The sequence below is a fragment of the Dromiciops gliroides genome, chromosome 1 (assembly GCF_019393635.1).
Source record: "Dromiciops gliroides isolate mDroGli1 chromosome 1, mDroGli1.pri, whole genome shotgun sequence".
NCBI classification, from domain to species: Eukaryota; Metazoa; Chordata; class Mammalia; order Microbiotheria; family Microbiotheriidae; genus Dromiciops; species Dromiciops gliroides.
In genome coordinates this window covers 3,016,021-3,028,153 of record NC_057861.1, presented here as the reverse complement: position 1 = coordinate 3,028,153, position 12,133 = coordinate 3,016,021, and the positions used below count along the sequence as shown (strand labels likewise).

General features: G+C 58.8%; 2 protein-coding genes across 2 annotated transcripts; both read left to right on the top strand.

The window, feature by feature from the left end:
* Positions 1-458: 458 nt before the first annotated feature.
* Positions 459-6,936, top strand: LOC122734583 (tubulin alpha-3 chain). Its single transcript, XM_043975500.1, has 5 exons — positions 459-610; positions 1,939-2,161; positions 3,154-3,302; positions 4,866-5,546; positions 6,636-6,936. Exons 1-5 carry the CDS (start codon positions 608-610, stop codon positions 6,930-6,932), a joined length of 1,353 nt encoding a protein of 450 aa, XP_043831435.1. The 5' UTR covers positions 459-607; the 3' UTR covers positions 6,933-6,936.
* A 2,301-nt stretch (positions 6,937-9,237) lies between these two features.
* THAP7 (THAP domain containing 7) lies at positions 9,238-12,007 on the top strand. Its single transcript, XM_044003392.1, has 5 exons — positions 9,238-9,320; positions 9,503-9,582; positions 10,333-10,488; positions 10,701-10,841; positions 11,048-12,007. Exons 2-5 carry the CDS (start codon positions 9,503-9,505, stop codon positions 11,613-11,615), a joined length of 945 nt encoding a protein of 314 aa, XP_043859327.1. The 5' UTR covers positions 9,238-9,320; the 3' UTR covers positions 11,616-12,007.
* Positions 12,008-12,133: the final 126 nt, after the last annotated feature.

Genomic DNA, 12,133 nt, shown 5'->3' with positions numbered 1-12,133 from the left:
CCAGCTAACGGAATCATGGGCTGGCAGAGCTAGAACGGGCCTCATTTTACAGGGGAGGAAACTGAGGCTCAGGGGAAGGAAGGGCCGGTTGACGTGGTGACGTCCTGTCTCCTCCAGGAGATCCCACCCAGGACGGACAAGCTGGGTCCCCTAGGCTGGGCGGGAAGCAGAGCTAACCCCTGCCGCTCCGTCTAGGAATCCTGCACCCATTTTATAGGGGAAGAAAGTCAAGGCCCTTGGGGGAGGGGGAAGGGCCTGGCTTGGGTTTCGGCTACCGCTCTCTTGCGCAGGCGCAGAGGTCACTCCCACCCATTTCCCTAACGCCCAACCACAGCTTCCGCCCAGCCCTTTCCAACCTCGCAGTGGGGGCGCGAGCGCCCGCGCGGGCGCAGGCGCAGTAACTTCGCGCCTCGCGTCCCGCGCCTCGAGCCTCGTGGCTCCCTCCCTGCGCACGCACCTCGGCCCGGCTCAGCCAATAGGAGACGGCTCTCGGGCGCTTCGACCAATCGGCGGGCGGGACGCCTCAGGCGGCGCACCCTGAAACCCGGCTCGCCCTCAGTCGGTTGCTGGTCGTTGAAGGCAGCGGTGCGGGTGTTGGCGTCTCATCATGGTAGGGGCGGCCGGGCGCCCCCGGACCCTGGGCCCCGGGCCCTGGGCCCCGACCCGCTTCCCTCATCCTCTCCTCCCCGACCCCTCCCTGGCCCCTGCCCGAGCCGCCCCGAGGGGGGGTCGTCCTGAGCGGAGGGGGCGGGGGAGGGGCGCATCGCTGCGCGGTGCCCCTACCTCCGGGCGCCATTTGCCAGCGCGGAGGTTGGGCACGACGGCCTCTGAGGGCAGGAGCCCACCGGAGCCCCCCCGGCGGACGGAAGCCCCGGGGTCCGGCTCCCAAGCCCGTGGGCCCAGCCTCGCACAAGGGCCACCTGCCCGGCCTCAGTGTCCCCGTCTGTAAAATGGGGCCGGAGTTTGCCTTCTCAGGTGCTTTTCGGCCGGGCTTAGCCCAGAGCCGCGCACACAGCAGGTGCTTCATAAGTGCGCGCTTCTTGGCCGACTCGAGGCTCCTTTTCCTCCGACTCTGCCCCGCCCCCAGGCCTGAAGGGGGCTCCTCCCGAGGGGGGTGGGAAGGCGGTGGGGACCCGCTCGAGGTCACAGAGCTGGGGCGGGAACCGGGGCCTCAACTCTCTGCCCCCCCCCCCACTGAGCTGAGGAGCTGGTGGGCAAGCCCCGGGTGGCGGGGGGCAGGAAGTTCCCAGAATGCCCTGGGCACCCCTTCCCCTCCGTCGGAGACCCCGAGGTCCTGTCCCAGCGCTTGCGGATCGTCTTGTTACTCAACGCCCTCATTTCACAGTTAGGGAAACCGAGGCAGGCAGAGGGGAGGGGGTGGCGCCAGAGTCCTAGAGACAAATGACCTCGCAGGTTGTTACCACGAGGGGCCTTTTAGAAGAGGAAAAGCTCCGTCTCCCCGCCCCCCCCCCAGTCCCTGCAGTTAGCTTGTCAGTGTCAAGCCTGTCGTGTAGGAGGGAGAGTGATGCAGGCCCCTCCCCCTCCCACTGCAGGCCTCTCAGCCTTCATCCTGACCAGCTTCAGGTGCTCCCTCCAGCCAGAAGGGGCTAGAGGACCCTCCCCACCCCCAAATGCCTGGCTCTGCTGAGAATTGCTGCAGGGTGGCCCCAGTCACAGCCTGGGAGAAGACTCGGTCTGTCCTAGTGTGGTTATGGGGCAGCGGGCTTCTGGCCCTGGTCTGCCATTCAACACATCTTTAAGTAAACCATCTGATCCCTTTTTTAGGCCTCAGTTTCCACGTCTGTAAAAGGAGGGCAGCAATGTTTTCCTTGCCTTCCTATTGTGATATAAGGGATAGGGAGACTTAAAACCAGCAGACACAAAAGCGGTGGGTTTTCTGTGTCCTGGAAGAGTAACTGCTTGTTTTCCTTTTCATAGCGTGAGTGCATCTCCATCCACGTTGGACAGGCAGGGGTTCAGATCGGCAATGCCTGCTGGGAATTGTATTGTCTCGAGCATGGAATTCAGCCTGATGGTCAGATGCCAAGCGATAAAACCATAGGTGGTGGCGATGATTCCTTTAACACATTCTTCAGCGAGACTGGGGCCGGCAAGCATGTGCCCAGAGCTGTGTTTGTGGACCTGGAGCCAACAGTGGTTGGTACGTATTCTGTCAGGTGAAGGGCAGAGGGCGTTTTTATCCAGAATGGTGAGAAAAACCACGGAGAGCTGGACTGTTATTAGCTTCGAGTCAGAAGTGGGGCAGGCCTGTGGGTGATGAGGAAGGGCAACCTGAGGGGTCTCCACACCAATGTCAGATTGACAGAAGGAGTTGGTTCTGTCCTTCCCAAAGTTCCCATAGCTCCCCTGTGGTGCAGAGGTGAACGTACATTCACTCCCTGCTCTCCTCTTTGCCTTACAAAAAGCTCACTTTAAAGCTTGGGGTGGGCAGCACACCCAAAGTGTCCTTGGAATTGAATACGGGGCTGCAGTTTGTAGAGAGAGGATGAAATTAGCACAGAAATGCCTCATCGTGGGCTTCACTGACCACATCTCGACCTCTTGGATCAGTGTGGTTTGGGGTCCTGCTCCTGTCAGATGCACTGAAGTGTGCTTACCACGCTGCCCCTCAGCATTAGCCCAGCGACAAGGAAGGATCCCGGGCCACTTAGTCCAGCCATAGCTTGGAGCATTGTCCGCAGAAAGACTTGGCTTCTAGCACATTCCTAAAAACCTTTAGTGATAAGAAACTAGCTCATTCACAGAGCGTGCTTTGTTTCGCTGGGAAAAAGTAAGAAATGTTAAGAAGTTTGCTTAAGTGGAGCCCAAATCTGCCTCCCAATAGCTAATACCCATGGGTCCTAGTTCTTCTGCTAATCCTCCTCTTCCACATGACAACCTTTCAGATAATTGAGGGCCGGCTGTAATTACATTGTGGTGCATGTTGCTCTGCTCATTTTAAAAATTCATTTTAATCCTTAAGAATTGTAAGCGGATTTGTAGTGCTTAGAGCCCCTGTTCCATTTAAGTCTTTTATCATCTGGCTTTGGGAAGTAGTTCCTTCTTTACAGGATTCATGATGGTCCCTGAATTTGCCCAATTAACATAATACGCTAAGCGAAATAACCAGCCCCAAACTCACTTTTGTCATAGATGAAGTCCGGACAGGCACATACAGGCAGCTTTTCCATCCGGAGCAGCTGATAACTGGAAAGGAGGATGCAGCCAACAATTATGCCCGAGGCCATTATACCATCGGCAAGGAGATTGTGGATCTGGTCCTGGATCGGATTCGCAAACTGGTAAGAGCCCAGCGACAAAAAGCGAGTGAATAGGACTCTGGTCGTTGCCATGAACAAGTGGGAAGACAATTTTCCAGGGTGAGAGGAGGCTTCACAAAACTTTGGGCAGAGGTAAAGGCTTTCCCAGAAGTGCCCCTTTCTGTGCATCAGGCTTTGTACCATCCATGGGATAGTCCTACTCTCAGGCAGCTTACTTTTTGTTTGTTTTGGGGTTTTTTTTGTGGGGCAATGGGGGTTAAGTGACTTGCCCAGGGTCACACAGCTAGTAAGTGCCAAGTGTCTGAGACCGGATTTAAACTCAGGTACTCCTGAATCCAGGGCCGGTGCTTTATCCACTGCACCACCTAGCTGCCCCCAAGAAGCTTACTTTTGATCTGATTTGGGGATTCTTGGTTCCATGATTCTTCAGGTTTTTTGGCAAAAGTGACCCGTTAAGCCAAGAGAAATGCAGGGCTGGCCACCCACTCTCTGTGGGCCCCAGGGAAATGAGGCAGAAACAAAAAGATAGATAGATAGCTTTTGGACCCCCCCTTGAACATGAGCTGTTGAGGTGAATTCCATGCTCTTCTTTAAAGGTGAGGCAATCAGGCCAAAGTGACTTGTCCAGGGTCACACAGCCAGTTGTGTTGAGGTTTGAACCCTGGTCGTCCGGCCTCCAGGGCTGGTGTGGTCTCACTGCGCCACCTCAGTGCCCCTGAATCCACACCTATCTGATCTGCATGAGATGTTGGGCTCTGGGAACCCAGAGACAAGGCCAGAACCCCCAGCCTTTTATGAGGGGTGCAGCAGCAGGACCTGAATATGGGGAGGGATGAGGGAGGCTTCCCAGAGGAAGTGAGCCTTGAAGAACCACAGAGACTGGATGGGGGGCAGGGCAGCTAGTTCAGAGGCACAGGGACTGGAGAAGCCGAGGTTGGGGGAGCTGGTTGGGCAGTTCCAGGGAGGGTGGCAGGAGACCAAGTTGGAACTGAGCAGCAGCAGAATTAGTTTAATGATGCCCCTCCAGGCAGCAAAACAGCAAGTTATAAGTGAGCATGATTGACATTGATTAAGCACAAACGTTCTGGCTGCCATCCCGGGAGATCACAGGCCCTTCAGAGGAAAGAACTTGAGGGCAGACACTGTCAGAGGGGCTGGTCCAGGCGGTCCCCTGGAAGGTCAGGGTGTGATGCTGCCACACAGAACTGGTGGGCCGGGACTTGAACCCCCTTTGCCAGCTGGGTGACAGTGATCCAGTCATGGAGTGCCTCTCCTCCCGCCGCCCCCCCCCCCCAACATGGAGCAGCTTCTCTGCCCTGGGGTAAGCCCAGGACTCAGGACCAGGTCCTTTCACAAGAGAATAATTGGATTCTCTACATTAAGTGTTGTACTTAGAGCCCCATCGAAATAAGATGTTACCTGGTGTTACAAAGCGCCATGCGTGGTGGTCTGAGAGGACCAGGATTTGGGGCTGGTCAGCATAAGAAAAGCCGGTGGGTGGGAAGGTGTGGGGCATGGCCTCCCAGGGAGGCTGCGTGCCCGGCTGTCCCCACTCTGGTGACTGACAGGCTTTCTCCCCCTCAGGCGGATCTGTGCACTGGGCTGCAGGGCTTCCTCATCTTCCATAGCTTTGGGGGAGGCACCGGCTCTGGCTTTGCCTCTCTGCTCATGGAAAGGCTCTCCGTTGATTATGGCAAGAAGTCCAAGCTCGAATTTGCCATTTACCCAGCGCCCCAGGTTTCCACGGCGGTCGTGGAGCCCTACAACTCCATCCTCACCACTCACACGACCCTGGAACACTCCGACTGTGCCTTCATGGTCGACAACGAAGCCATATATGACATATGTCGGCGTAACCTGGATATCGAACGGCCCACTTACACCAACCTGAATCGTCTGATTGGGCAGATCGTCTCCTCCATCACGGCTTCCTTGCGCTTTGACGGGGCCCTGAATGTCGACCTGACAGAATTCCAGACCAACCTGGTGCCCTATCCCCGTATCCACTTTCCCCTGGCTACCTACGCTCCCGTCATATCGGCCGAGAAGGCGTATCACGAGCAGCTGTCTGTGGCGGAGATCACCAACGCCTGCTTCGAGCCCGCCAACCAGATGGTCAAGTGTGACCCCCGCCACGGCAAGTACATGGCCTGTTGTATGTTGTACCGAGGGGACGTGGTCCCCAAAGACGTGAACGCCGCCATCGCCACCATCAAAACGAAGCGTACGATTCAGTTTGTGGATTGGTGCCCCACTGGATTCAAGGTAATCTGGGGCCCTGGGGTCATGTTTCAATGGCACGAAGCAGTAGATTTAGGGAAACGCTCTATGAGAGCCTGTAAGGACACTTGTTCAACCACACACACATCGGGCAGGACGTGCATTGGCTCCTTGGGACCCTGGGCGTGATAGCGCATGTGCCAGAGGCTCTTCCTGCTTGGCTCTTGTCACGGTGCCATGTCCCTAAAGATAAGAGATGTTTATAAATGTGAAACAACTGGAGGAGAGCCCAGGGTGCTGTGAGAGTGAGTGTTGTGAGGTGCATGGATCGGGTCCTGCTCGATAAGGTCAGGGAGGGCTTCCTGGAAGAGGCTCTTGAGCTGAATCTGCAAGGATTGGGGGGGGGTCACTTGGCAGAGTTCAGGGGAAGGCCTAGGAAGCAGCAGCCACAAAGGCACAGCGTCAGTGGGGGAGGGAGGGGTTCTTGGGAGGAGTCTGTGTTTTCTCAGGTTGAGTTTGCTTCCATTGTGCTCCTCCACAGGACAGGCTTGTGGTCAGCGCCACCACCCCTGCCTGCCCCTAGAAAGACATGCCCAGCACCCACAGCTCCCGGACTCGAGTCTGCCTTTGCTGTCCTGGCCATTAGCCTAATGAGTCACCCTGAGCCTTGGCAGCATTGGCACTTGGGTTTGTGAAAACTCCAAGGGAATTGACACAGAATTACTGGGTAGAGTTAATAGTGTATTTTTACTGTCTGTGGTGATAGTAGGAGGTTAAAGCACCAGCCTGGATTAGTCTGTGAAGCTGGGAACGGAAGGTCTTTCAGGGGCAGTTTTGCAGGGTTGTGACACCCTCTAGAGAGGGTTGTTTTTTGTTTTTTCTTTTTTTAATTAATTAATTTTTGGTGAGGCAGTGGGGGTTAAGTGACTTGCCTAGGGTCACACACAGCTAGTAAGTGTCAAGTGTCTGAGGTCGGATTTGAACTCAGGTCCTCCTGAATCCAGGGCCGGTGCTCTATCCACTGCGCCACCTAGCTGCCCCTTTTAGAGAGGGTTTTAATGGTAAGGGTCAGGAGAATACGGAGGGCCCCGGGGATAGTGTACAATGCACAGGATCTCTCCCTCTCCTTGACAGGTGGGCATCAACTACCAGCCTCCCACCGTGGTGCCAGGTGGTGATCTGGCCAAGGTGCAGCGGGCCGTGTGCATGCTGAGTAACACCACGGCGATTGCAGAGGCCTGGGCAAGGCTGGACCACAAGTTTGACCTGATGTACGCCAAGCGAGCCTTTGTCCACTGGTACGTGGGGGAGGGCATGGAGGAAGGTGAATTCTCAGAGGCCCGGGAGGATCTGGCTGCTCTGGAGAAAGACTATGAAGAGGTGGGCGTCGACTCGGTGGAGGCAGAGGCAGAGGAAGGGGAAGAATACTAGTGAAGAGCCCAGCTGAGGGATGCCAGTCTCCCTTCCCACCCCCTACAAGTAGAACTGATTACATAATTTGTTTACAAATAAACGTTTGCGTATTAAAGCAGAGTTTGGCTCTCTTCCTCATTCCCCACAAATGTGGTCGATTCTACTTCACTGGGATCCCAAGGCCATGGATGCTCATCTTTTCTAGAGGTGTCACCTCAGTGGGTGGGCAGTAAGGGTGGGGGCGGCACTGCTTGAGCTACTGGGACTGCTGGGCCTGGTGACTGACTCACAGCAGTGACCTCCCCTCAAAGCCTCACTCACTGGTCAGCTCCAGCTTTGGGAGGTGCTTTTCTGCCCCTGCCTAAAGCCCCCAGTGCCCATGCTGGCCCCCCCATCCCATCAGACTGGAGACCTGGGCAGCTCGGCTCCATGTTGTCCTGGTCAGAACCACCAGAGGGCACTCCCGCCCCAAAAGTAAGAGCAACCTGAAGCTTCCAGGGCCCAGGGAAAGAGCAAGGCAGGCAGGTATGGGGGGGAAGTGTGTGTGTGTGTGTGGGGGCGGTGTTGGCCACTCACTTCATCTTTTAAATGACAAAGTGGTAGAAGGAATTTGGTGTTGGAGTCAGAAGACAGGCCATGTGACCTTGGACAAGTCCCATTCGCTCGGCCTTAGTCTCCCCTTTGTCAAGTGAAGGAATAGGGAGCCAAGTGATCTTGAGGCTCCCTAAAGTCTATGACCCTTAAAGGGAAGCTCCCAAGACTGAAATGTGGGAAACAGTTCAGTGGAGAAATGCAATTTCCTAAGACTGATTTCTTGGCCTTTTTGGTGTCGTGAAGCCCTCAGAGCAGTGTTGTTAAATGCAGAAAACAGGATTCAAGAGGAAATGCAATTGGCATTGATCCCCATGGAAATGTACAGGGAACTCAACAACCAATAGAGAGTAAGTTCATTGAGGACAGGGACAGCTCATTTTTGTCCTTTATGTTGCCAGGGCCTATGTGAGGAAGTTCACTTGGGCCCTACTTGAGGCCTCATCAGGCCACCTCCCCTTCAGGGGTGGCTCTTGGCCACTGACTGGAGCCCTCACCAGCTTTGTGTGTACATGCACACGTGCCTGTTAGGGGGTCAGTGACTATCGCCTGGTTCCATTTAACCTTGTTCAATTAATAGGAAAGAGCCAATTCAATTAATTGCTTTTAGGAAGAGGCAGCTAGATGGCACAATGGATAGAGCGCTGGGCTTCTAGGCAGGAAGACCCAAGTTCAAATCAAGCCTCAGACACTTCCTAGCTCTATGACCCTGGATGAGTCACTTCACCCTGTTTGCCTCGATTTCCTCATCTGTCAAATGAGCTGGAGAAGGAAATGGCAAACCACTTCAGTGTCTGCCAAAAAAAACCAAATGGGGTCACAAAGAGTCAGACGTGACTAAAAAAACAAACCACAATAACAAATGAAGCTGAGTTGCTAGTTACCGGCCCCTTGAAAACAGGGGGCAAATCCAAATAAAAAAATAGAGGGCAATGTGAAATATCTTCTGGGAAAAACTGCTGACCTGAAAAACAGGTCCAGGAGAGAGAATTTGAAAATTATTGGTCTACGTGAAAACCATGATCAAGGAAAGAGCTTGGACATCATCTTCCAAGATATTCTCAGGGAAAATTGCCCTGAAATTCTAGAAGAAGAAGCTAAAATAGATATTGTAAGAATCCACCCATCACCTCCAGAAAGAGATCCCAAAAGGAAAACTCCTAGGAATATTATAGTCAAATTCCAGAGCTCTCAGGTCAAGGAGAAAATACTGCAAGCTGCCAAAAAGAAAGAATTCAAGTACTCTGGAGCCCCAGTCAGGATAGCACAAGATCTAGCAGCTTCCACATTAAAGGACCGGAGGGCATGGAAGATGATATTCCAGAGGGCAAAGGAAATGGGATTGCAACCAAGAATCACCTACCCAGCAAAACTCAGCATAATCTTTCATCGGAAAAAATGGGACCTGGGATGTGGTTCTGCCATGCCTGCTCCCCTCCTTTTCCTCCCCCCAAGCCTCAGTTTCCCTAACTCTAAATCGAGGCGAGGGTTCACCCCAGAGGCAACCTGGGTAGCCGTCCCTGGGCCACTGCGGAGCCTGTCGGACCAGAGGCCCTCACACCTACTGCCTGCGCCGGCACTGGCCGCTCTGATTGGCCCCGCTCTTTCCCTTCCCGCCCTATCATCGCGCGCCCCGCCTCTTCCCACCCCGCTTCTCTCGGAGCCTCGCTTTCGCCCCGCCGCCGCGTTGCATCCTGGGTAACCTGGCCTAATCTCACTACGCAGGCGCAAACTCCGCCCCCTCCAGCTCGCACGCCCTATAACGGTGGGCGCGCTCTCGCGAGACCACGTCCGCGGCGTCGCGATGGAGGAGTCGTGAGTGCGGTCTAGGGGGAGAAGGGCCGGGGGCGGATCCGGGAGGGGGGGGGAAGGAGGCGAGGCCGGGGGCTTGGGGGGGGGGAGGGGCGGGAAGGGTCGGAGCTGGCCGGCCGGAGTGGGAGAGGCCTCCCCCGCCCCGCGTCGGCTGAAGCCACGCCCCTCCGTCCTTCCTCCCGCAGATGCCCCGGCACTGCTCGGCCGCGGGCTGCTGCACCCGCGACACGCGCGAGACTCGGACCCGCGGGATCTCCTTCCACAGGTGAGCGCGCCCCCGGCGGACGGGCGCGGACGTGCTGCGTGCGAGCGTGCGCCTGCGCGGGGCGACGCCGACGGCGCGGGTGCGCACCGCGCGTGCGCGAGGAGCGCCGGTCTTGGCTCCCGCGAAGGAGAGGGGGTGGGGTGGCGTGGCCAGCCCCCCCCCCCCCCGGGGGCTGAGGCCGGGGCTTGTCTGGGGGGAGGGGGGGCCGAGCCGGGTCAGCGGTCATTGACTGAGCGCCTCCTGTGTGCGCAGAAGGGGAAGCCAGCAACAGTCCCTGAATCAGCATTGGTTAGGCGCCTGCTGTGTACCAGACTCCGGGCTGGGAGGGGGGAGAGGCAGCAGACGAGTGACCCCGACTCCCCGATGAAGCGCCCGCTGGGGGCTAAGCCCTGCCGGGGAGCCGGGGCGACGGCGGGGCCGGAGGGGGCCTCCCGGACAGCCGCGGGTGCCGGCCCCAGGGGCAGAGCTAAGCCCGGGCAGGGGCGGCCTGGGTGTCCCGGACCCTGGCGCCCGACGCCCCGCCCCCGTCACCTGTCCCCCCCGGCCAGGAGCAGCCCCGCGAGCCTTCCAGACCCCCCCCCTCTGCTGGCCCAAGCCCCCTCCCTCGATGGCCTGGCGGTCTTCCTCCCCCCCCCCCCCCCCCCCGCACTGGCCAGGGCAGACTGTCCGGAGAAGGAGGCTGAGGCCGCGGGGGAGGCCCCGTACCCCTCCCTCCGGCTCCTCCTAAGGGCCAGCCCGCTCTCCCCTCAGGCTGCCCAAGAAGGACAACCCCCGGCGCGGGCTCTGGCTGGCCAACTGCCGGCGGCTGGACCCCAGCGGGCAGGGGCTCTGGGACCCCGCGTCCGAGTACATCTACTTCTGCTCCAAGCACTTCGAGGAGAACTGCTTTGAGCTGGTGGGGATCAGGTAGGAGCCGGGGCTGGGGGGCTGGGGGGGCGCGGTGCCCGCGGGAGGGGGGGCTGGGGGCGCGGTGCCCGCGGGAGGGGGGGCTGGGGGGCGGTGCCCGCGGGAGGGGGGGCTGGGGGCGTGGTGCCCGCGGGAGGGGGAGCTGGGGGGCAGGGTGCCCGCGGGAAGGGGTGGGGGCACGGCTGCCCACGCGCTCATGCCTCTCTCCTCAGTGGGTATCATCGGCTGAAGGAAGGGGCTGTTCCCACCATCTTCGAGTCCTTCTCCAAGCTGCGCCGAGCCTCCAAGCCCAAGACGCGGGGGTACCAGCCCGGCTCCCCCGATCTTGCCCGCCTCAGAAGACGAAGGCGCCGGTAGGACTCCCTGGGGAGGGAATGGGAAGGAGAAAGAGGGTGGAGCAGGGGGAGACCCCCAGGTCGGGGGCCTGTGGTCCTGGGCAGGTCCTCTCCTTTGCCGACGCCAGCCTCCCCACTGGAGAATGAAGGCCTTTGGGTGGGAGGTTCTCAGGGCTCCTCAGCCAGGGAGGAGAGTCCTGGGATGGGTGTCTTCTCCTCCACAGCTGTTCTGCGGGTCGGGCGCCCCCCGCACCGGTGACCAACACCCTGGTGAATGGCCCCACTCCTGTGGATGTCCCCTGCTTCCCCGAGGAAGCAGCGCCCGCCCCTGAAGGCCCCACTCCTCCGGGGAGCCTGCCGGCTCTGCCTCCTTCACCAGCCCCCAGCGGCCTCGTGAGCCCATTCTCGGACCTCCTGGAGCCCCTGGAGCCCCGTGGGGACGAAGCGAGCTGCGGGAGCCCCCCATCCCCGGAGCGGGAGCCCTCGCCCTCGGCCGCCCGGCCCGTGTCCCCGTCGGCCTACATGCTGCGGCTGCCCCCGCCGGCCGGCGCCTATATCCAGAACGAGCACAGCTACCAGGTGGGCAGCGCACTGCTGTGGAAGCGGCGGGCGGAGGCGGCCCTGGATGCCCTGGACAAAGCCCAGCGCCAGCTGCAGGCCTGCAAGCGCCGAGAGCAGCGGCTGCGGCTACGGATTGCACGGCTGCAGCAAGAGCGGGCACGGGAGAAGTGGGCCCAGGCGGATGCCCGGCAGACCCTCAAGGAGCACCTGCAGGGCTTGGAGCTGCAGTGAAGGTGCCAGTCCTCACCACCCTCCCTGAGGGCCACCCTGGGAGCCTGGCTTTGGGACCCGATGCCCAGTACAGTAGGGAGCTGTGCCAGGCCCAGCCCGAGACCATGGTACCTCCACAGTATTTCTGGGGGTCTTTGTGATCTTCATCCCCAACTCTGCTCAGCATCTCCCTCCCTCCACATGCTGTGTGTTCCCCTGCCTGGGCCCAGAAGGTCAGGGGCAGTGTCTGCAGCTGCGGTGCTGAAATGCCAAGGCCGGGCACCCCAGGAGCACATGCCCCCTCACACCTGTGGGGGTCGGGAGGGAGGAAAAACCAGCTCAAAGCCAAGGCTTTGTTCCATTCGTTTCATGTCAAACCGTTCCCTGATGGCCAGTAAAGACGCTGGAGACCAGCTCTTCACCCAACTTATTGAGTGAGCGCCCAGCCAGCAGGCCCGTCTCAGAGCAGCAGAGGGCTCCCGTGGCTGGTGGGCAATGCCCACCCTCTGCCCACTGCCCCCAGCTCTAGGGGAACTTAG

Excerpts from the sequence above, each read along its gene's own strand:
- LOC122734583 (XM_043975500.1), top strand. Across the intron at positions 2,162-3,153 it reads CCTGGAGCCAACAGTGGTTG|ATGAAGTCCGGACAGGCACA; the intron begins GTACGTATTCTG and ends CTTTTGTCATAG. Across the intron at positions 3,303-4,865 it reads TGGATCGGATTCGCAAACTG|GCGGATCTGTGCACTGGGCT; the intron begins GTAAGAGCCCAG and ends TCTCCCCCTCAG.
- THAP7 (XM_044003392.1), top strand. The coding sequence starts at position 9,503 with ATGCCCCGGCACTGCTCGGCCGCGGGCTGCTGCACCCGCGACACGCGC. Across the intron at positions 9,583-10,332 it reads CGCGGGATCTCCTTCCACAG|GCTGCCCAAGAAGGACAACC; the intron begins GTGAGCGCGCCC and ends CTCTCCCCTCAG. Across the intron at positions 10,842-11,047 it reads CTCAGAAGACGAAGGCGCCG|CTGTTCTGCGGGTCGGGCGC; the intron begins GTAGGACTCCCT and ends TCTCCTCCACAG.